The sequence below is a fragment of the Melospiza georgiana genome, chromosome 1 (assembly GCF_028018845.1).
Source record: "Melospiza georgiana isolate bMelGeo1 chromosome 1, bMelGeo1.pri, whole genome shotgun sequence".
NCBI lineage: Eukaryota > Metazoa > Chordata > Aves > Passeriformes > Passerellidae > Melospiza > Melospiza georgiana.
In genome coordinates this window covers 80,725,656-80,748,533 of record NC_080430.1, presented here as the reverse complement: position 1 = coordinate 80,748,533, position 22,878 = coordinate 80,725,656, and the positions used below count along the sequence as shown (strand labels likewise).

Here is a 22,878-nt window from a genome sequence, read left to right as displayed (position 1 = left end):
TACAAACACAATGAAGAGCTGCAACTTAGGAGTGTGTTTTTCTAAGTTACAGAGAACACACAGCATTAATTGTAACACTTTTCATTTCTATGAGGGTGTCCTTGGGTAGCTTTTGATTTCTGGGCTCCTAGGGATATGTAGACTGTAAAGTGTTAGTAATACTAATTCTCACTATAATTTCCATACAGTAACCCAATTAAAAAGGTCTAGTTAAAAGATGCTATCCTTTAAAGAAAATATTAAACCTTTGAAATGAAAGAAATATAAGCGTATATATTCTTAATGTTAAAAATAAAATCTGGCATTGGGATGCAGACAGTCAGTGTGACTGGTTCTGAGTGACTTTGTAAGCCAGCTGGGGAATGTGTGACATTAAGCATACTGTAATCCATTCCGAAGTCAGATTGTAGTTAGAACTTTCCATGATTCTTTAAGAATTCTGACTCAGCTGTAAGTACACATCAAAAGATTATAGCTGGTAGCCAAACAATGCAGATCATTCATTAGAACATGCGTAGTTAAATAATTTTTTGATGGAAGGAGATTGAGAGGAGGAACTTTGTGAGATGAGATCTGACACCCCTGCCTTGCTGGCCCTAAGTGGTGTAGGTTTTTGTATAAGCAAGTGTGGTTCTCTGCTCAGTTCAGGTGTTTCCTGTCCTGCCTGACACAGTACTTCTCTCTACTCTATGTGTAGCAGGTTAGCAGTGGTCTTTGGTAAACACACTTTCCAGAAGCCTCATCCAAAATGTGATGTACAGAAGTGTTTGCTGAAGGTCATCAGGGCCTTTGCCTCTTGCTTAGGTAGAATGGAAATTCTGATGACCCAGGGATATATTAATTGTGACAGTAGTAATTGCATTCATAATATGTACCAGTTTCCAAGGTGTTTTCAGTTCAGCTATGTTTTGAAATCATTACAGTCATATGAATTCTGGTGGCCTGGAGGTAGTAGGATTTTTGTGGAGAATTTTAGCATCTACTTGTTAAAAACGTCTGTTTCTTCAGAGTTTCGTCAGAGTTAAAATGACTACACATATAAGAACTTAAAATCTGGTGTGTCACATCAGATTAAACTTGAAATTTAGTGTTTGCTGCCATGTTTTAGAAAATTATATCCTTGTCATGAGAACAACTCATGCTGCAGATATTGTGTACAGTAGAGAAACTTTTAAAAGCTTCCAAATTCCCATAAACTTTTGTTTGAGCATGCTTGACAGTCCAACCTCATCTTCCCTATAATGTGCTTTGGCAATTGCTCAATTTAATGGGTTCTCATGGCCAAGCATACAGAGTTTTTGATATATTTGAGGCTCTACAGGGCTTGTATACTATGACCAGGTATTAGTAAAAATGTGGGTTAGCTTTAAGGCAAGTAGCTTGAATTTCATAGCATTTCAATTATTTTAGCTGCAGGTGTTATTGCTATTATTGGTTTGTCGACTTTCTTTTAGTTGTTGGAATTTGTTTGGGTTTTTGTTTTTGGTTTTTTTGGGGAATGATTAGCTTTCAATTTTTACGTGAGGAAATATAAATCTTAGTTGGCCAACTTCAAGTTCAAGTCCATTTTTATGCGTTTGGACAAGAAATCAGTCCTTGTGTTCTTGGTCTTGGTGGCAGCTGTTCTATTTTTTTTGAATAAATTTTTAAAGGGAGAGGAGACCTTTGAAAATGGATTTGTCATATGTTTGGTGTCTTAATTTTGTCTCCAAATACTATCAAAGAAAGTTTAATATTTGACAGTTCACAGACAGGAAGCTGTAAGGTTTTGTGATGCTTGTGGTGACAGTTGCCATTATGTTGAACATGATGCTGCTGGGTTAGGTTTGCAAACTTTCTCAAGCTGAATTTTGGTGTAAAACTGTATCAAAACCAAGCATACATCAGTTTTAGTTCTGTATCAAAACCAAGCATACATCAGTTTTAGTTCCTTAATAAAAGGCAACTCTGCCTTGTGTTGTTTTTTAATGCTTTAGAAAGCAATTACTTCTTTCAGGGGGCAGTGTCTTCTGCTGTACGGTGCCTGCAGGCTCACTGCAGCTCTTGGCTGCCTCACCTCCTTTTCCCCTACTGCCAGTAGTCCTGGCAAACCTGTCTCCTGAAATGAGATGTCTTTGGGTGAACAAAACTTTGGTTGATGTGAAGAGCACATAGTGAGGTGTTTTCAAGAGGGAATTGCAACAATGGTGATGTTCCTGATGGTGTTTCCTCATAGACCTGTCTTGTCTAACATTTTCATTATTGACTTTGAACTAGATGAGGTAGCAATGTGTGTAATGATGGGAAACGTCCTTACTGCAAAAGGACCATAACAGAGTATGTTGACAGAACTTTGTGAGGTGGTAAAAGCAGAAATGGCATGAGCTCACTGGTGCAAAATACTGAGTAGTGCAGGAAAGAGATCATGACAGTAGAACTTTTATTAGGCATCTCATTGACTGGAGGCAGCTGAGGAGAAGGGATCAAGAGTGTGTTGCTAAACAGGCCATGATTCTCAGCATGGCATAGCATGGAGATGGGAAAGTATTTGCAATGAAAGAATACTAGAACCTGTATAAAAGATCCTATTTAGAGGGCCAGAATGGCAATATTGATCTAAACCAAAAAATCTGTAGGAAATTGCCACTAGAATGCTTGGAGAAATTGGGAATGGTATCGTACACATTAGGCTACCTTTAGGGCTGTTGTGTTCAGGGCTGTGAAACTCGGATTTGTCTTGTTTCCCAGAGGTAGAACAGATGCTCTGGGTGGATGTGCTTGCTATGTGCTTCTGGGGAGTAGTCCTTGGTTCCTTTTCAAATGTTCAGACTGTTACAAATCCCTGATAGATTAAAAAAAATGAAAAACGACTGAAACTAGAAGTTAGAATGTTTGATCCCAGGAATATAGTTTTAAAACTATCTTTTGGACCTGGCCGAGGTGGAGATTCTATTTTAAAGTAAGAGTTCTTCAAACTGTTAAAATGGTCAAACTGTTAAATGTCAAACTGTTAAATGGCCTTTCTCTGTACATCAGGAAAAAGTTACTCTCTAGGTAAAAGTGACCATCGTGCTTGCTATTTTTTTAATCTTCCTGTTGGGCCTTATGTTTTTAGGTGTCTGGGGAAGTGTGGTGGCATGGCTACTCTGTGGACTTTTCTTCATGGGAGAAAGCAATTAGGAAGAACCCCAATCATCTTTTCCTAATATTGGCTATACAGCTTTTATGTGCCTGAATTCAGTCTACTATGGTTTTCACTGCTCTTGGAAAATGTGAGTGGTTTTTGTACTCCTGGGTGTAGACCACCCCATTTAGCCTGATTTTAGGCATCTGGTGCTGTGAGATGTTGTATTCCTGGTAGATGGGGAGTGCTTACAGAGTAGGCACTGGGCCATAGGGGAAGTGCTGCTATGAAGCACATCGTCAGGCCTCTGTGTCTCTTTGTCTGCTCTGCTGTGAGCTTTGCTTCAAAAAACGGCTGTTTAATTAAATGCCAGGACTCTTGCCAAATTCCAGCATGATGTAATTAAAACATTCTCCACAGGCAAGCTCTGACCAGGCATTCAGTGTGGATCAGAAACCTGATGCACCCTGGGGATCACACTCTCCGGAGGGTATTCTTCCAGTTTGAACAGAGACCAAAAGGGGATGAACAGATGGGGAGCAAGCAGGCTCATCTGCAGAACTGTAAGGTTTTCAGTGAGCTGCATCTTTTCCTCCTGCCTGTGCAGAAGGAGCAAGTAGCCACTTTCAAGCACAGCTCAGTCATCCATCAGTTACTGATACTTGTGTGGGTTTTTACAATGTTATGAAAGTTTGTCTAATTCAGTGCACTGTATCAGTGCAGACTTGTTGGATGAAGAGTGACATGACCACCTACTTCAACCCCTGATTTTTACAACTTTTTAAAAAGAATAAATCATTGTGGAAGATCGTGTGTGTCATGACCCTGCATTCCTTTGCAGGGATCCTGTTATATGTCACTTGGCAGTTTGTTTTACCCACTGTGGTGGGTACTTGATCAACTTGAAGAGTTTTTATTCTCTGCTGGTTTTTTTTTTTCAGTGAAAATTAGAATATTAACTTGCCAGGAATAGGAGAAATGTCTTTCCCTGCAGACTTCCAGAATTGAAGTGTTGGTTGTTCATGCTGCTGGACTGCAGCAATAGAATAAAATTCCAGTCCTCCAGAGCTTATCTTCTTTATTGGAAGAATCAGACAGAAAAGCAGATTTGAGGAAACAACTAGTATTTAATACTAGTTGTCTTGATGGATATTTGCCTACCTACCACTAGACTGCTTAAATCATGGAAAGCTTCATCTGAGAGACTAAAAGAGGGCAGTAAACTTAGAGATTTCATGAACTTGAAAAGTACCTTGGGAATGTGCCTGTGGATGTTGCTGGGGAGTAGATGGAATGGAAGGCTCTGAAGAAAGATCTGTTTGGCTGTTTTGTTTTTAGTTGGTGGGACAGGATATGGTAAATAGTGAATAAATCTCAAGCCAACAGTACCTCCCTTATGTCAGGTACTGCCTGTGGGTAGTTTTCGTTGTCTTGATTTTTAAAGGTGTTGTTTATCAGTGGTGCCTGTTCTGGAAAGGGGGACAGTGAAAGTATTAAGAAAGGTTATTCTGCACTGTTGCAAGCTAGTGGAGTGGGATGATGACAACTGAGGCTGAGATTTATCCCTTTGAAATAGAGATAGTCTTACATAGCGAAAGGTCACCATGGGGACAGATCAAGCTTTATGCGATTTGTTTCCTCTAAGAAAAAAGTTCCTTTTCAAACAGGTATTTACTAATGGTTAGTACATGCTTTTAAAGGTAAGAGAAAGCACACCTCTCCTTTTTGAGAGGTGTGGTTTTCTTCAGAGTGAGATGTGGTGCCAAAAAGGCATCTGCTGTTGGGCACTGTCAGCGAAGCTCTGAGATGGATCAGCCTTTCTGTCTGACCTAGACGTGCTCAATATCCATCTCTTCCTTTGTGTGCCAAAACCACTTTGGCAAACGTTCTTCCATAGTTATGTATATTTTTAAATGCTTTAGATATAAGATTCAAGATGTATTTTGTTATTTGTGAGTGGACTGACTTAGTAAAGATATTTGTCATTAATAAATGCCTCTGTCTACAGCTTCAGATTTTGTAGTGATGCTTTCTGAAGTTGGGTTTCAGCTCAAATAAGAGTGTTTTTTACTTCAAAGAAAAGTGTGCTGTATTGCAAAAGAAAATGTCAGAACACTGCAGATAATAACCATTGAGAAAGCTTGCCTTCAGGTGTTTGCTGACATCTGAAACCCAGATTATGAATTTCAAAATAGTAGTAATACTGGTGCACTCATTGCATTGTGCAACTTGGATTTCTGAAGTGATGTTAAAAATGGACACTTGCATTTCTTGACTGTGTGCATCTCTGTGTGTGCATTTATATGCAGAAATCAGGTACCTTTCTGAGTTTTCAAGACAGCATGGATGTTCAAATAGCATTTATTCTTTTTGTTAAATTATTAATTAGTAGTTGTGCTATGCTGGAATCACAGCCGTAATCTGTCTAAAACTCTTATTTTCCTATGGCAACTTTGTTTTGGTAGCTATTGATTTTTCAGATGTGTAGTATAATCATTCAATAGTATGAATATCTGTTACTACTAGAAGCATGGGAGGTATTTTAGGAAATATTGATACAATCTCACCTCTGCTACCCAGCATTTCAGATATATTCCTACTCGTTTTCTGACATAGACATAGGACAAGTTTTACTTGTGTTCTTCACTTCCGTCCTTTTGTCTTTCCATCCTGTACACACTGCCACTGCTTATGTTTTGAGCAAGTACCTTCTAATGACTTCCTTTGACACAGGGTGTGACAAGCAATGGAAAAACAGATGATGACTTTAAGCATTCCTGCATTCTCTCAGGCCCTCTGAGGTAGGGTAGTGGATGAACATGCACTTACTGGCACAAGGGGAAAAAATCAGCCTGTTTGGTTTAAAATGCCTCTGTGTGCTCCCTGGATGGAGTTAGTGGGCTTGCGTGTTCCAGGCTGGTCTAGGACTGCAATGGCCTTCCTGCTGCTGTAGAGTTTGTACCTATGTTTGAAAAAATGTTAGCCTTAGATTTCCTTTAATGAAGGCAAGGAGAACCCAAGACAATAACACACGATACCTAATCACATGGGAAATCACTGCTTCAGTATTAGTTTCACAATGTTGTTTAGTTTTGGAGAAGTCTGTTTCAGTACAGTGATTTGGCTTCAGTTTTAATTTGCAAAAATTAATGCCTGAAACATGGCATTACTTTTACATTTCAATTACATTTTGCACTATGTACTAATGAATGGTACGAGAGTATCTCAACCTTCTGAAGGCCCTTTCTGTGTAAGAACAATGGTCTAGCTCATAGACTTTACCCTGAAAAATAGCATACTGGAGATTGAGATAAATCAGCAAAACTTCTAGCTGGCTTGGACAAGCAGTTTTGCTCCTTTTGTCGTGGTACAGATAATTTCTGTAGACTAAATTTTAAGATGAGTAAATCAGGTTCTTGGCATGGCATGGTCTATTTCTCAAACTGTAGTTTTACAGTGGCATTTAGTTAAAACTTAAATCTGAAAAGAATCATATGAGTTGTTAGCAGCTCTCAAGTGTAGTTAAGGATAAGCTGTCCTTTTAAGAGGATATTGTGGAAATGAGCACTGGAGCAAGCTTCCTGCACCTGTGGCTCTTTAACATCAACTGTGTTTTGATCTGATATGCAGCCATGGACATGCCAAGACCAGAGAAGTGCAGGTGTTTCCCTCTGGCTCATGTAAGATATATGCTTCCCTGGAAGTAAAATGCAGCTTGCTATTGCCTACAACTGCAAAAGTGGATGCTTAGTAGTTAAGGAAGTGCTTGGGTATGAAAGGTGCCAAATGGCACTAGACAGAGATTTCAAAGAGGAGGGAGTGGGAGGAAATGCACAACTGTTGTCAGTTCCCAGAACACAGCTACTCTGCTCCATGCTCTACCTCTGCATGTAAAAGTCCAGACTTGCTCTGTGTGCTAGCAAAAATGTACTAATGGCATTGTAAATGTTATTGGACTTACTTGCTAGAAATCATCAGACAGGTTGGAGCTAATGCAGGAAGATGCAAACTAAATCCCAAATGGCTAAATTGTTGAACATCTCTACTCCCCACTAGAAACACACTTTGGGAATGTTTCTTGTCAGACGGATTGTGGTCAAGGAGTTGGAACAGTTTTCACAGAAATGAGTTTGTAGTGGTGACTGCTTTCAGCAAAATGAAGCTAACCAGAGAGACTGAAAGACTTGGGAAGAGTTGAGTTGTGTTGTTCAATGGCAAAGGCATTCACTTATGTTTGGCTACTCTTGCTTAACAGGTCTGCCAGCAAAGGCTGCTGTCCTGGGCATTGCTCAGTTTGATTTGGTTCATCAGGCACATCTTTCAGAGCCAAGAGGAGCTAGGGGCTGAGCCTTGGGTAGAGCCAGTTGGGCCATCTTCACATTGCACTGCATAGGTTGCTTAGCTGGTTTCAGGATGATAAAAAAGCCATTAAAATGTGTAACTGAGTGGAAGTTTATGCTAAGAGAGAACCAGAGTATCTTGTAGATAGATAGTGCGCTTGGACCTTATCCTGTGTTTGTTGTTAGCCGGAGCCTGTCTGACACCCCTATTTGGATTTCTAGTTTCCTTCTCATGTTACCAACCTGATTATTGACAGCAGTTTAGCAGTTTTTGTATAATAAACTGTTTCTTCTGTAATAATTACCATTGCATTGTACCACTTCATGTGCTTTCTCTCAACTTTTGAGTCACCCTAGTTATTACAAATCTTAATAATGATTGAATGGCTGTTTGGTTTGGATTTTGTGGGGTTTTGTTTGTTTGTTTGTGTTTTTAATTTTGGGGGTTTGTGTTTCTTGTTTGGGTTTTTTTTTTGTTGCTTTTGGGGTTTTTGCTTGGGTTGGGGTTTTTTTGGTGGTTTTTGTTTGTTTTCTTTTCTTTTTGGTTGGGAAAAATTCTCTAAAATGATTCATGTTTCTTTGGTGTGACATCTATTAGTTTTTTGCCAGTACTAATTAATTAAAAAATATGTGCAGAAGTGTGATCAAGAAGCTGATTCCCTGAGTGTTTTAAGAGTGCTCACATGACACTGTAGTGGTGAAGATTTTGTGTCAAATGACAGAATATTAATGCAAGCAGTGCATCCTCTGTCCTCTTTTCTGTACAGGTAGTTAATTGGCTCAGAGAAAGAAACTTAGGATTAATTAAAGAACGTTTTTAATTACTTAAAGAAGAACTAAAGAGTCAGTGTGATGCTGGGCAGGATGAATGGGAGCTGGAGACTGGCCCTGCTGCACCATGGCTGGTTCCCAGAAACCATCCAGACAAGAACATCATGAGCAAGAGGTTTTTTTGAACTGTCATGTGTAGTGGTCACTGACATACCCACTCTGTTTCTGCTCTCTTTTCTTCTGCTGGAGATGTACCTTTGTTTCAGTATTCTTTTTTTTCCTTTGATCAGAAGCTAATACTAAAAACGACAAGAATGAGTAATACCAAAGAGCAGAACTACTTCTTGTCAGTTGTGCTTGGAAGAAAGGGGGATGAAGCATGTCTTTTCACAAAGACATTAGATAAAACACTTTTGAAAGCAGTGCCTTTATATTTATTTTTCAGGATTGCTCAGTTGAATTAGAGCTTTATGGATATACTTCAGAAGGAATTTTGTAATTCTCAAACTGTAACCAAAAATCTTTATGACAGTCGCATGCATACTACTGAATAGTGAGGAAGAAAAGCATTTCAAAATTAAATACTGAATTTTAAGCAGGGTGGATATTAGTTAAATTTGTTTTTTTCTTTAATTCTGTCCTTCTCCCACTGAAAACCTGTGTGAGTTGTAAATAACATAGCCCTGGAGAAGGTTGCAGGGCAAATGAAAAAAGTGTCCTTTGTCTTTTTGTTGCTGGTTTGTTGGGATACCTTGGATCATATGCTGCAAATAAAATAGATGAAGAAATTGTAATGCCTTGAGGGAGATAGATTTATATTTAACTCTTCTCAGAGTTTCCATGCCATGTTTTCATGTCTTCTGACAGGAATAATTTTTTGTTAAAGAGAGCTGAAATATAGATAATAGTGCAGAAGGAATAAAAATGCTGAATTGGCAGTGAAAGCACAGAATCTCTATGGAGAATTACTGTCCTACTCACATTCTGGGGAGAGATGAGCCTCTGCATTGTTTTGGATAAATTTTACTCTGTGTTCAGGCAGTGACTGCAGTGGCAAATTGCAGTAGTGTGTACAGTCTCTGTACAGAATTGAGACTAAAAGATTAATTTATGTAATTGAAACTACAGAGAGTTTTCGATAGGAAAAATGGAATTTTCTATTACATTAAAATGATCTGTTAAAACTGTATTTTAAAAAAATAGACGGGTGCTGGGTCTTTTTGGGGTTTTTTTGTGGCTTGGTTCTTTTTTTTTTTTTTAGTTTTCAGCGTGATCATTGCCAGACATCTGTGGTTAGTGCAACATTAGAACTTTGCATTTCATAGAATTCAGAGAAAAAGGAAGAAGAAATCTAAAACTGATTGCCAAACGTATTGTATGAAGCCTTAGTTTGATTTCTTTTGTAAGTATGGCTTCTTTCATTCTCTTAATTGTTTTTAACCTAGTTATGTGCTGATGAGTTTCATTTCTGAACCTGCTAGTATGAAGCTTGTCCTTTTGCCAAACTTGATTGTCAGTTAAAAGAAGTAGGGATATTTCTCAAGTTTGTAGGTTTTCTCCTGTTAGTTGCCTTTGAGATACCACCCTCTATCACTATATGCCTTCTTCACAAATCAGTTTCATTTAGTTTTTGTAATCCCTCTATTTTTCAGAGTCTCCTTCTACTTGCATCCTTGAGTCAGCCACTTCCCTTTCCCCCTCTTCCCCTCCCTGTATCCATCAGTAAAGAAAAGCTGGAAGTGACTGTGCTTATCTAAAAGAGTAGAGTGATCCTTGTCTGCTTTTCCTTAGCTGTCAGGTTCTTTTGTTCTTGTTTAAGTAAAGAAGTCATCTTAGGCTGTCAGATCTGTATTCTCACATGAAAAATTTGTGTATTACTTTTCACAGTGTACACTGATACCAGAGTCCTTGGTATCATGTCTCGATAAACGTTTTTCACTTCCTCAATTCTTTACCATTAACTCTGACTTGAACAGCTGTCAATAGTCAAGCTGAAAATTTGGGAGATATTGCAAGGTTGATTTTTGTGGTGTTACTATGTACTACACCAAAAAAGCTGCCCCTCCAGCCTGCCACAGCAGCCACTTCCATCTGGGGGTTTCTTCTGTTTCCATTGTAGCTGATTGAGCAGTGAAATTGATAGTGTTAAGTTTACTATTAATATTTTTTGTTTAAATCTTGGAACTAGTTGTTTGTGAAAATCTAAAAAAACCAAATCTTAAGTATTAGTGGTATTACTGTGGAAGACAAATGTGTTTGGTGGGTTTGATTTTGTACTACTGAACTATATTATGAAATTCAGACCCGTACCAAATGCCAGATGCATTCCATGCAGTAGCAGGTTGCCGCCACTTCATAATCTGTACTGGAGTTCATCCTCTCTGGCTACCTCCACTCTTTGGCATGTCTCATGCAATAAAGTGCAAATGAAGTCTCTGCCAATTTATATTTGGTATTGAACTGGATAGTCCTTGCCTTTTCTGAATGGAAAGGATTAGCATTTCGCTTAAATTACAGTAGAGCTGGGAAAAAACCAAAATTGAAGTAGCCTTTAGTGAGGAATTTGCCAATGAAGTGTCTTTCTCAGAGAAAGTATAAAACTAGAAAAAGGATTTTTTTTTTTTTACTTGTGTTTATTAATTTTTTGTGTTGGTTTAATAATTTTTTTTGGCTTTTGGATTAAAATAGTAGAGTCAACATTAGGTAATAAATTTGAGAACATTGTGTCTAGAGTAAATGCCCATCTTACAACATGGTGATGATTGGATGAGAACTTGTAATGGAAAGCCCTACATTAAATGAATGAGTGTTTTGTAAGAAAATTCTGTGATTGGTAGGAAGGCCAAATTTTTATTTCCCTGTTTTCTTGGCAAAGTAGAAGTTTACAGAGTGGGAACCATTTTGGAAATAGGCTGAGCCATTTCAGTGGAAGATAACATTTTAATATTTAGTTGGGAGATATGCTAGTCCTGCTAAGTAAGAAAAAAGGATGTTAAAAATTTCCCATCTTGTTTTCTCAAGAGATCAAATAAGCAAAGTACTTGCATTCTTTCTTTCTCAGGCAGCCTAGACTAAACAGTTTATGGAGTTCTATCACTGTGTGTTTGAAAAGTAGAGCTTAACACTTGGAGTGGGTGCAAAGTTTAGCTGCAAATAAATATTACCTTCTGGCATGCAGGCTGCTTAGCAGGTGTGAAGAAAGGCCTCAAAGTAGTTTGATGCCTTATTGATTCTTTATAAACCTAACAGTCTTGTGTGTTGTTTGTCACTCTGTATGGTGAAATCCTTTGATAAACTAGACATGTACTGTCTTCAAAATTAGGGTGGCCTTCATAGTCCCATATAAGGGTTCTTGGTTTGCAAACCTCATCAGTGAGTGCTGAAGTTCACTTGGAAAGGGATAATATCTAGAAAATATATTTTAATCTGTTACATAGAGGAGGCAACATGTGCTCTGACTCTGTTTAGTTGTTGGATTAGATGAGCCCACTTGAAGACTTCATTAAATAAAGCCTTTAGTATTCTAAACTCATAGTGAGTTATTTAGCACCTGGCAAGTTTAGCACCTGAGAGTTAAAGATGTCCTGACTGCAAACCCAGTAGGCTTCCAGTGCAGCAATTAAAATCTATGACTATGCAAACAATTTTATTTAATCTTCACGATTTTAATCCAGATGTTCTGAAGGCTTTCCTTGGTGGTAACAAACATCATTCTGCTAAACAGTTCCGAAAAATTCAATCCCCCACCTGCACTCTAGCGTTCTGAAGCCTTTTGCAGTATAGTGGATAAACTGTTGTGTCTTGCTAGCTGTAACACAGCTGTATTTACATCAGAATTAAATATGCTTATTGCCTTCAAGTGGGCTTCTTGTATCTGGTTGTAACACTGCCACTGAGGGGCTGAGCCTCAGGGCTCCCCTGCTCTGAGGGGCTCAGCCATGCCCTGTGGTGGGGCCATTTGGCTGGTACCTGCACCTGGGAAAGGTTCCTGAAAGAAATAAAACATGAGGTGACTTGCTCTACCAGGGATATATTAGTGCAGCCTGTTGGCGCTTGCAGGACGTTTTGTCGTGTGCTGTGGTACTTGAGAAGGTGAGGCAGACGCTGACTGAAAGAACAAAACTGGCCAAATTGGCCTGTGGGACCTGAATTGAAATTTAGCTTAACACTTACACAAATGCTGCAGAACTAAGTGTACTATTTCATAGCTAAGTTATGCCAGATTTCACAGCCAAATTTCACAATCCTGGAAGATGGAGTGTGGTTTAAAAATAAAAAAAGTAATGTAAAAATGCTTGTGGAGATTCCACTTGTGAAACTTTTAAGAAATATTGTCCCAAAGTACCAGTGCTAGCACATATCTGCAAACTCTACAAACTTCAGTGTGCTTCCTGTGAAACATTCAGTTTATTTCTTCTCTTTGGGATTGGAGTTCGTGGAGATTACTGCACAAGTTATTTTATCATATCCTGGCCAAATGTTGGGTGGAATGAAATTTGGAGCCTGCTTGTTACATTGGCACGCATTTTAATTTGGAAAAAAGCAAGAGCAAGCTCAAGAGCCATATGCCTAAGATTTTAGGGCAGAAGGTCAACTGTGAATGGTCAAAGTGAATCTGTAAATGAACATACTTCATCCTGAAAGCAGTTCAGTGAGTAACAATGCTTGTAGGTAGGTAACTTCAGTGTTGAAACAGTGGTAGTTTGGTCAGCAGCTAAGAATTAGTAGATGGAAACCATTTTTATGACATATAATTTCCATTCGTACAAATGTAAAGTTCAAGGAGAATGATTGTCCAAAGTGTGTAGTCCAACTTATCTTGTACTTTGGATAAATGGATTGATATATTGCATCTTTAAAGGATGTTTTATATCCACAAAGCCTCAGTACTGCACTAGGCTGCTGATTTCCATGGGAATACTTGGAAACATACTGGGAGTCTGCAGTCTTTGGAGGGGCAGATTGTAAAGAGATACACTTGAGGTTTTGGTGACTTGGACCAGCATAATGTGTGTCATGGAAATAAGAGAAGGAAAAGAGATTTTTCTTTCCTCTTGAATGATCCCTGATGCTTTGAGGTTTGGATTAATTTTTTTTTTTCTCGATCTCTTCTTGATGTGGTTGGCATGTATTTGATTTTAAAAGAACTTCTCTGAAGATATAAAAGAGAAAGTAATGATCATCTGTAGGAAAACCATGCACATATGCACTTTCATTTTGAGAAGTTTAATTTGAATAATGTCATTTGGATAAGAATTGGTGCCTTAAATAAACAAAATTTTCAGACTTTTTACATCAAAGTCATTGTAATATAACACTTATGGACAGTTAAAAAGATTAGTGGTTATTCTGGACTTAATTGTTTTCTGCTCTCTTTTCCTAAATGATTATTTTGTTTTTCTGTTTTGGCATTTTGTCTAATGTTTCACTTCAGCAGGGCAAGCAGTGGATTTGGGTGTACTATCCATTTAATTCCTGAGGTACCTGTCACTGCCTGCTGAAGAAAGACATCATCACATAAAAACTTGATGTCAAGAGAAGTACTGCTGTTACTTTCCAGGGTGACACAAAAGAAACAATGGTCAGGTCAACCTGTCTCTATGAGATCTTAGAGGGATGTGTAAAATATGGCTTGCAAATGCTCATAACACCAGAATCCAAGGCAAATGTGCTGTGTAAAAACCTAACAAAATTGTTCCAGAGTGAGTGAAGGGGACTCACTGCTGTTCAGACTAGGACAGGCTTTGCATATGTGGTTCCCAAAACAGTTTTTCAGTGTCATACAGTTATAGACTGTGCTTTGCCATGGAAGTTTAAATTGCATTGATTCTGTCCTGACTGGCTTGGGATGTCTTTGATACTTGTCAGCAGTGAGTGTGATGGCAGAATCCAAAGTTTGCAAAACTGAAGATAGCAAGCACTTTATAAAACAAGCATAATTTTGTTGTCATTATAGGCATCTGTATGGTAAAAAGAAAATTAAATACATGATTTTAATAGTCATGATTCAAAAAGAGACAAGGTAAATTTAATAAAGCTGTAGGGCTACTAAGTGGAAAGACGTCTGTGGCTGGAAAACTTCTGTGGGCTACAAAGGCCTGAAGACAATGTTGAGAAGTATCTGTTATATTATATGCTTTCCTGATTCTAGCTTTCTTTCCAGCAGGATCAAAATGTAATCTGCAGGAAATAGTGTACTAGGTTAGATAGCTGGAGTCTTGTTCCTACAACTATTGTAAGATTTTGGCACTAGCAGATGGAAAAAAAAAAATCCCTACTTTTGCTTCTTCAGAAGCAGGTCAGAGACTTGATTTGAATTGCAACTGTGTGGCTGTGTGATTCTTTGCAGGTGTTGTGAAGTACATGCTACCTTCACTCCCAGTGTGAATTATGTTGTATTCTAGGAAAATGGATTTCTTCTATCATATCTACATACTACCATAGTGCAGTTTCCTTTCTTTTGGATTGCAGCTTCTGGTTTAGGAATAAAGAACTGTTGACTGTATGAAGGAAACTCTAGATCATTGCAAGTCATGTTAGGGAAGCTTTTGGCAGGCCTTTAATTTTTTTAAGCAGACGATCAAATACAGTCATTAATGCTGTAGTCTTTGCAATATTGCCCTCTGTTTGATCCTTCTAGTTGTCATTGCGTTAGAACCCTTGTCAGGGTATATTTATGTGCAATGACTTTCTCAGTGCACTTTTTAAATTGGAGAGGAACTGGTCTCTGGAAACCAGTGTTATGCTGTGCTTTAACTTTTCCCTATAGCATTAGGGAAATCAGCAGTCTTTGGGTTTCTGTGATTCTAATATTCCATGTAATCTTTCAGGTTGGAAAAGACCCTTACAATCGAGTCCAGCTGCGAACCCGGCGCTGCCAAGTCCATCACTAAACCGTGTCCCCAAACGCCACAGCTACATGTCTTTTAAATACCACCAGGGATGGTGACTCCTCACTTCTCTGACCAGCCTGTTCCAATGCCTGAACACCCTTTTAGCGCAGAAATTTTTTCCTAGTATGGAACCCAAACCTCCCCTGGCACAACTTGATGCTGTTTCCTCTTGTCTGTCGCTTCTTACTTGGGAGTAGAGGCCAACTGTCATCTCCAGGCTGAACAGCTGCTGCTCTCCTAGCCTTTCCTCTTTGGAGAATATTTAAATGCTGTTATGTTTTAGCTTTGGCATGTGTACATGAGTCTGCAGTAGCCAAATCTAGCCTACTCAAAGCTTTGTGAACTGAGAAAAAACCAAAAGAAAAGATATATAGTGTCAGCTAGTCTGTTTGAAACACATTGAAAATTACTAGAAAGTACATCCTTTCTCATTATCTGAGTGGAGAGTTACAGTGTTGGCAATAAGGAAAAAGGCTAGTTTTGGGGCTCTATGCAGTCAGAGGAAACTCCATATAAAAATACAATTACAGGCAGAACTGTATCAAACCAAAGCAACAACTATGTTTTGTTTATTTTTTTTCCTTTCTCTTAATTTCTAGTTTTAAATTCTTGAAAGGCATTAAAATGTTTTAAAGTTCAAGTAGATTTAAATGATAAATATCTACATTTACATCAGGCATTTCACAATTTCTACAGAAGTGTGCAATTTTAAATATGTTGCTACGATGTGTACTCACAGTAGCTTACAGTGGGTAAAACATTTTGGTTATGCTCTTTGAGGTGGGCTTGTATTTGCGGTAAATAGAACTGCTATTGTTAATGGGGAGCCTGGGAAGAATTCACTTTGTGAAAACAACCCATTGCAGATATGACCATCTTGCAACTCTGCTGTTATTTGGTTTCACTGACTTCCTTTCCCTCTCCCCTCCCCCCCACAAAGATAAATTCTCTTTTAGAGGAAATCCTGTTTATTTGCTTTGAGGAAATAATTTTTCCAGTTGCTCTGTTTATTTTGTTTTCTTTCTATGAATCTGTTGAGGAGTGCTGATACCCCTTAGAATTTTATTTTCTGCCTCTGTAGTTAGAGTTTTTGATATATCAGGAGTTGCTGGTAGTGGCAATACCACCTAAATACCTTTCAGTACCTGTCAGTAGTGATTTGATTCTCAGCTGCTGCAGGTGTTTCTTGTTCTTTGGCCTCTTCTTGGGACAGAGCATTTAACAAGTACCCTTCCCTTTTATCTTCTGCCTTTCTTCTACCACAAACCTTGTTGCCTTAGTTATGGAGTTATTTTGGGGCAGTAATTTCTATAAAGACCACAGTCTATTACTCCAACTCGTCACAGCTTGAGAACAATTGAAGATATTCTGGAAGTGCTGCTTCTTGGTTTTGCTTAACTTCTTAAAGGAATGTAAAAAGCAATTAGTGAATCACTGAAAATACACTTTTTTCTTTCTCTTCATCCTGCCCAGCTACTAGCTTTAGCCGTTTATTTTTTTATCTTCTTCTGGCCATTTTAATATCCTTTCACTCCAGTTAAATTCAAAATCATCTCTCAAATCGAAGCATGTTAATTTAAGCAACTTTCTGTGGAGGATGATTCTCTAGGGCTGGCTGACAGATTAGGTGGCAGTACCTTGGTTGTGAAACAACCTACATTTGCACATTCTCCAGTTGTTTCCCATTAAAATTTAAATCCTTGTTCTGTTGTGGCACCTTTAAAAAGCAGACCTCTCCCTTACATCTAAATGTTATGAAAACCAGGCATACTGTAACCCAGAACCCCAAGGAATGCTTGATTGAAATAACAGAACAGAAAAGTCTCTTGCTAACATTTCTGTGATTATGGGTTTACTCAAGTGACAGAAACTTGGTGTCAGCTAGCTTTCTGCATACAGATTAATTTTGGTCAAAAAAAACCAAATAGGTCTTAAAGGCTTCAGTGATGCAGTGTTTTTGGGGATAGGTAACTTCTTAAAATGTAACAGTGTTCACTGCATTTCCTCTCTCTAGAATTATCCCACTTATTGCTCTTTGGGTGGTTGGTCTGGTTCCTGCTGCAGAGTAGTGCAGTATTCCCTGCTAGTAATTACTGAGATTGAGTAGTATGAGTGAAGGGAAACAGGAGTGACTCCTTCTTAGATCCTCACGGGAAAACAAAAAGACAGCTTTGGTTTAGCCAACTCTGTTCTTCTGTAGTATCTATACAGGTTAGTTTTTAATATGTATTTGGATTTCTTTTGTTTGTAACTTGTATCTAGAATTTGACATCCTGCAAATATGTCTGAAGACAGTGATATAGGAAATTCAGGAAAAGCTTTTAAGAGAGAAAAATAAGAGAAGAAACATCCATAGGTTATGATTTACAGTTAAAACCTCTCCACCATTAGTGAGAAGTTAATTTTGAAATGGTGTATTACATCATGCAGTGAGTATGGTGAAGGAGAAAACAGATACCTTGCTTTCATTTTCACATGACCAAATGACTTGAATACATGATGTGAACACATAAGACAGAAATCTAAACTCATTTAACATATTTTGAATGTAACCATTTTTCTTGATCTGTGTTAGAGGTATTTGAATGAGTAAAGTGAACATTTAAGTTCCCCTAATGTGTTTAATCACAAACATTTAATTTTCAACAGACCTTAGCAAATATGTACTTTATGAGAGGCCCTGTGGCATAGGAGACTATTTGCAGCCTCAATACACGTAAAGATGCACATGCTAGAAGTTACAGTGCAGTGAATTCCTATTCTGGTGTGTACAAAATGAACATCAGCTGCTTTAAACCTAGTTTAAAGCTTCCTGGAGTTGTTCCAGGTTCAGATATTGAAGGTCTTTCTATTTCAAAGTTTGAACTCATGTTTTTGTTCTCTCTCCCCTCGTCCCCCCCTCCCTCCCTTTCCACCTCCTTCTCCTTTTGCAGGCAAGGGCAGCTCAAGCATCTCATCCGACGTGAGTTCAAGTACGGATCACACACCCACCAAAGCCCAGAAGAATGCAGCTACCAGTGAAGGTAGGCAGCTGGTACTCATTACCCAGGTCAGGCCTCCCAGCAGAATCCTAGCAGTTTTCAGAAGAAGAAACTCTCCTCCCCACTCCTTCTGTGTAGAGTAGCATTGGTCTGCTAGAAATCCCAAAGCCATTCTTCCTTCAAACAGTTTTCACTTCTGCCTGTGGTAGTTTCTGATTTGAATTTGTGACAAAGGATTTAAGTACTTCTGTGGAACCCAAACGTAAAGAGTTAGGAGTAATTTTGTATGCTACTTTTTCAGCAAAGGTCTTTATACTTAAGATTTTATGTGACATTATTTTGCAGTTATATGTGAAGGATATATTTGATGGAAGCTTTTTGACATACAATTTAGGTCAAATATCAGTCATAATTCTTTTTGTATTGTAAACACCATGAAAATATGAGTTGTTTGAGAAAATATTTTCAAAGGTATAGCTGTGGGCATGCTGACCTGACAGATTTAATTAGGTCAGTACACCTCACCTCAATTACTGGAGTATGTCATCACTGAGGGCTGGATTTTGGATGTCCAGGGGAAGGAGGTGTCATGTCTGTCTGTATCAGTACAATGTTGTGCTAACTGGTCTATGAACAGAAAAATGCTGATTGTTCCTTTCTGACTTGTTACATGTGAGTAAGTGTGCCCTGTTAAATGTAAGTCTACTTGCCCTAGTTTTTATAATTTAAGGCTGAGAGGAAATAACTATATATAATTTATTGATGTAAGCCATAAGGCTTTGTAAAAATTGTATATTTATATGCCTTAACTAGTATTTCTGTTTAACTGTCATAATGATTTGGTTTTACTTGGTAGTAATTGAGTTATAATTCTGATTTCTTACATTTCTGTCACTACAAATTAAGTTACAAGATCTGATTGCTCTCGGTTTAGTTTTATTTCTTATGGTTAAAGTAAATCGGTCTTTTGAATAGTTCTGGTGTGGCAAGTCTGACTATGGCTGTAGAATCTGTTCAGTAAAAGCAGTTCATGTAAGTAATAAATGACCACATAAATCACAAGAGTTCTGATGTTGGGCATGCATAATCCCATACCAGGAATGAATATCTGGCACTTATGAATCATAAGAAATACTGGTTTAGAATCTGTGCTTTTTAGTCCAGCCAGTAAATTTAGCAACAAACAAATAAATGGTTAATCATAAGTTGAATAGTAGACATCATGTTTCTTTAAACCTTAGATTCAAAAGTTTTGAGGGATCTGAAAGAGGTGAATTACCAGGACACAAAAAAAAATTTAGGAAATGTATTCTCTTTATGACAGCCAAGAATGAAAAAGAAAAGAAACCACAAAAGAATCGTGGAAACTCTGAAGTCACTACTTAATAATTGCTCTGAGTTTCTTTTCTACTTCAGTCTATAAAGCATTTTTTTTTCCTTGGATTCAAATAAGATAGTGCAAAATAATCCTGTACTAATCTCTATGGTTTCTGTTCTTAATTTAGCTCTTTATTGAGCCAGTGAATACAAATGTTGACCTTGAAATCTTCACCTCTAGTTTGCAGCTGATTAATTCATTAGCAATGGAGGCTTAAATGCAGACCAACAGTTGCTGTAGTAAAATTGTTTTTATAAGTTCACATGCAAAATCAGAGTTCAGAGCAGTGTAACTGTGCATTCTATACTTGGAGGCAATTTCAGTTGTCAGCCTAATTTTTCTGTGCCCTGAAACAGTGTGATTTGACAAATACTTATTTTGAAAACAGATTTGGAGGTAGCTTCTTCCTCAGCCTGTCCTATTACTACTTTCTTACCGTTTCTTTCTCCTGAAGAATTACTAATGTGGACCAGTTGAATAGAAATTACCTTAATAAGGACTGCTGCATAATCTGGCAGATATTTTGAATGTCATAACCAGGGAGCATAAGAATTCTTTGAAGGCAAGTGAGACGAGAGATATAGAAGTAGCTAGAGCCAAACAGGCAGTGTTGAAACTGGTGCTATTACTGAAGGCACATTTTTATCAACTTCTGTGCCTGGAGTTTTTACTAATGCTGCCTCTTTTCCCCATGAACAATAGAACATATACTGAAGGAGGATTCAGCTGGTAATAAAGACTCATACCTTCCACAAGATGACTTGAGTTCTGTTCTTGCAGAATGCTGAATGTTTTTGAACCATTCAGTTCCAGAGTAATGCCTAGGGGCCAGCTAAGAACAGGAGTCTGATGGTGTTAGATGCTGTACAAGCAGTCACACTTACATCTTTTGGAGTGGTTGCATAACATTTTTTAAACTTTTAGTTAAATTTACCTAGTCCACTGTAGTATTTGCTTGCCGTGGTACAATAGTGTCTGCCCAGCACAGTATGTGTAGCTTTGTTTTCACTGGAGGCTGTTTACTGCAGGCACAGAATGGTCCAATTCTGCCTATGTTGTAAATTCACAGTACTGTGTGTTGGTCTGTGAAGAAGCCATGTGTTGTGTGGAGAGCTGTATGCAGCCAGGTTTGGTGTGGGAAGGATGAGGAATCATTGCAGGTGAACTCTTCTTCAGCTTCATTGCCATGGGACATGATCCTGATTGAGCAAGTGGCAGACACCTTCTTTGCATCCTCTGAATTTCTGTTGCCAGCTGCTTTCCTGAGCGCCCAGCTCTGTGAAGAACACAATGTTTGTTTGGGGCTGAAGGCCTTTCACAGCTTCTGCTTTCCAGCTTTTTAAACAGACCCAATTCTTTCCAGTTCTGCTCAGCTTGTCTTCTGTTTCTTTAAGACAGGTGACTTGTGACAATACTTGTTGAAGCTGAATCAATGGAATGAATGCCTTAAAACAACTAGAAAGGAAATTTGTGGGAATGATCCGTCTTATCTCTGGTAGTGTACAGCAGAGAAGCAGTCATGTAAACTACTACTTAGGCAGCTACATATTCCCAAGAATTGCAAAAAGATGTCAAGCAGGACTGGTGTTTGGAAGTGCAGACCACCTCAGGAGGTATCTGACAGCAGGTGTTGTCTTTCCATCAGCTTAAGCAATCAACCACACTCTTCATCCTGATGACTGCAACCACATTATCTGTCAAGTTTCAGAGCTCTGATGTTTCTCTACAGAATGGGTACCAGAAATAGGTAACAAGATGCTTGAAATGGCTTTTGTTATTCCACTCCTAGATATTAATTTAAGGCAACATCATTTAACTCTCTTGATGGGCATGGGTTGGTGCAGTTAGGGCCAAAATAATGGTACCCTCCCTCACATTGCGGATTTAGAGCATCTGTAGGTCATCTGTTGTGGAATATTTTATGCCTCAAAGAGATAAAATGTTGGCCATGCTATTGAGTGTGTCTGGGTGAAGGGCACATCTTCCCCAGACCAGGACAATGTGTGCTGGTATCCTTAGCTAAACAAGCTTCGCTCAGTGATGCATCAGAGGTAACCATTATTCTGTTTTTGTGGCATAGAGGAAAGCAGACAGTACCTGGCAGACTGTGCAGCTTCCTAAATTCAGGCTTTGACATACCAGTTATGCACTTGAGAGGAATGGAGAGGTGCTGAAACTGGAGTCCAGTGGCTCTCATTTTGTGTATTTGAGTGAAGGGAAGGTGGCAAAACCCTGATGTCTGGTCCTCTGTGTAAATCACAGGCTGGAGGGACCTGTTGGTTTGGCTCAGAAGAAAGCCTGGTAGCCTGTGGGTGTGCATGCACACTGATGCCTTCCCACTGTCTCCTGAGGATGCAGTTTCCTTCAGCTTTGAATATACACTGCCTTTAACTTCCTTTCCAGTCTCAGACATTGTCTGCAATTCTTTACCCTATCAATCAATTGCAGTTGGAAACGTGAGAATGCATGAGTTTTTACTACCCCCCATTGCTCTCTGGCAAGTGAGAGACTAAATGGATTTTTGTGGGCCATTTAAATGCAATTTGCTAGACATAGTCTCAGCTGGAATATTATTGTCTGAAACTTGATTTAGAAGATTAGACTGAATGACTGTTTTTGTATGGGCTTACCTTGATCAAGGAGTTTACTTCCAACTTACCTGCAAAGCGTGGAATGTTATGCACACTTTGTATTAACTTGACTGACTGTTTTTCAAATAAAAAAATCAATACTGTTTTTACTTCATGTATAGCACTGTTAAGATGTAATCCAGAGGCAGCTTTAAATTGAGTATGTATGAGCTCAGTGTAGAAGTTCTAATTTATTTCTCAGTTTCTGTAAAATCAAATTGAAGGATTAGGTCTGAAGTAGAACACTATTTTAGCAGAAGGGCTCAGTGCTGAAGTACCTCTGAATATATCCCATTGATTCATAGTATTTTGAGTTTTGCAAAAACATGGGGAAGCCAGCTGCTGTATTTTGAAGTTCAATTTTTATCTGCTTTTAGTTGACTTCTAGGGACCTTCAAAACTAAGTATTTTACTTTGTTTCTCCTTTTGCAGTACTCTGACAATTCCAGAGTACATTGCAATGTATGTTTATGGTGGAGATCAAATGAATTTGTTTTGGCAGTAGCTGTTTTTATGCATCTGCAGTTTAGGTGTGTACAAGAGGAGCCCTCCCTTTCATAGCTGTATCCTCCTTCCTGTTTTACTTGGGTTTTGTAGTGTTTCTGCTGGACTTGACAGTGCTGGGTTTACAGTTGAACTTAATGATCTCAAGGGTCCTTTCTAACCTAAATTATTCAGTGACTCTCAGAGCAGCAGGGCCTATAGCCTGGTGGGAACAATTGCATTCATTAGAAGTAATTCCCTCCATTAAACCATCTTGGCGGGGGGCAACTGAGTGAGCC

General features: G+C 38.5%; 1 protein-coding gene across 1 annotated transcript in view; it reads left to right on the top strand.

The window, feature by feature from the left end:
* FBXL7 (F-box and leucine rich repeat protein 7) overlaps window positions 1-22,878 on the top strand; it is a 172,163-nt gene that overhangs the window by 21,112 nt on the left and 128,173 nt on the right. The window contains exon 2 of the mRNA XM_058029387.1: window positions 18,041-18,130. Coding sequence (XP_057885370.1) covers window positions 18,041-18,130 — 90 coding nt within the window. The remainder of the gene's footprint in view (window positions 1-18,040; window positions 18,131-22,878) is intronic.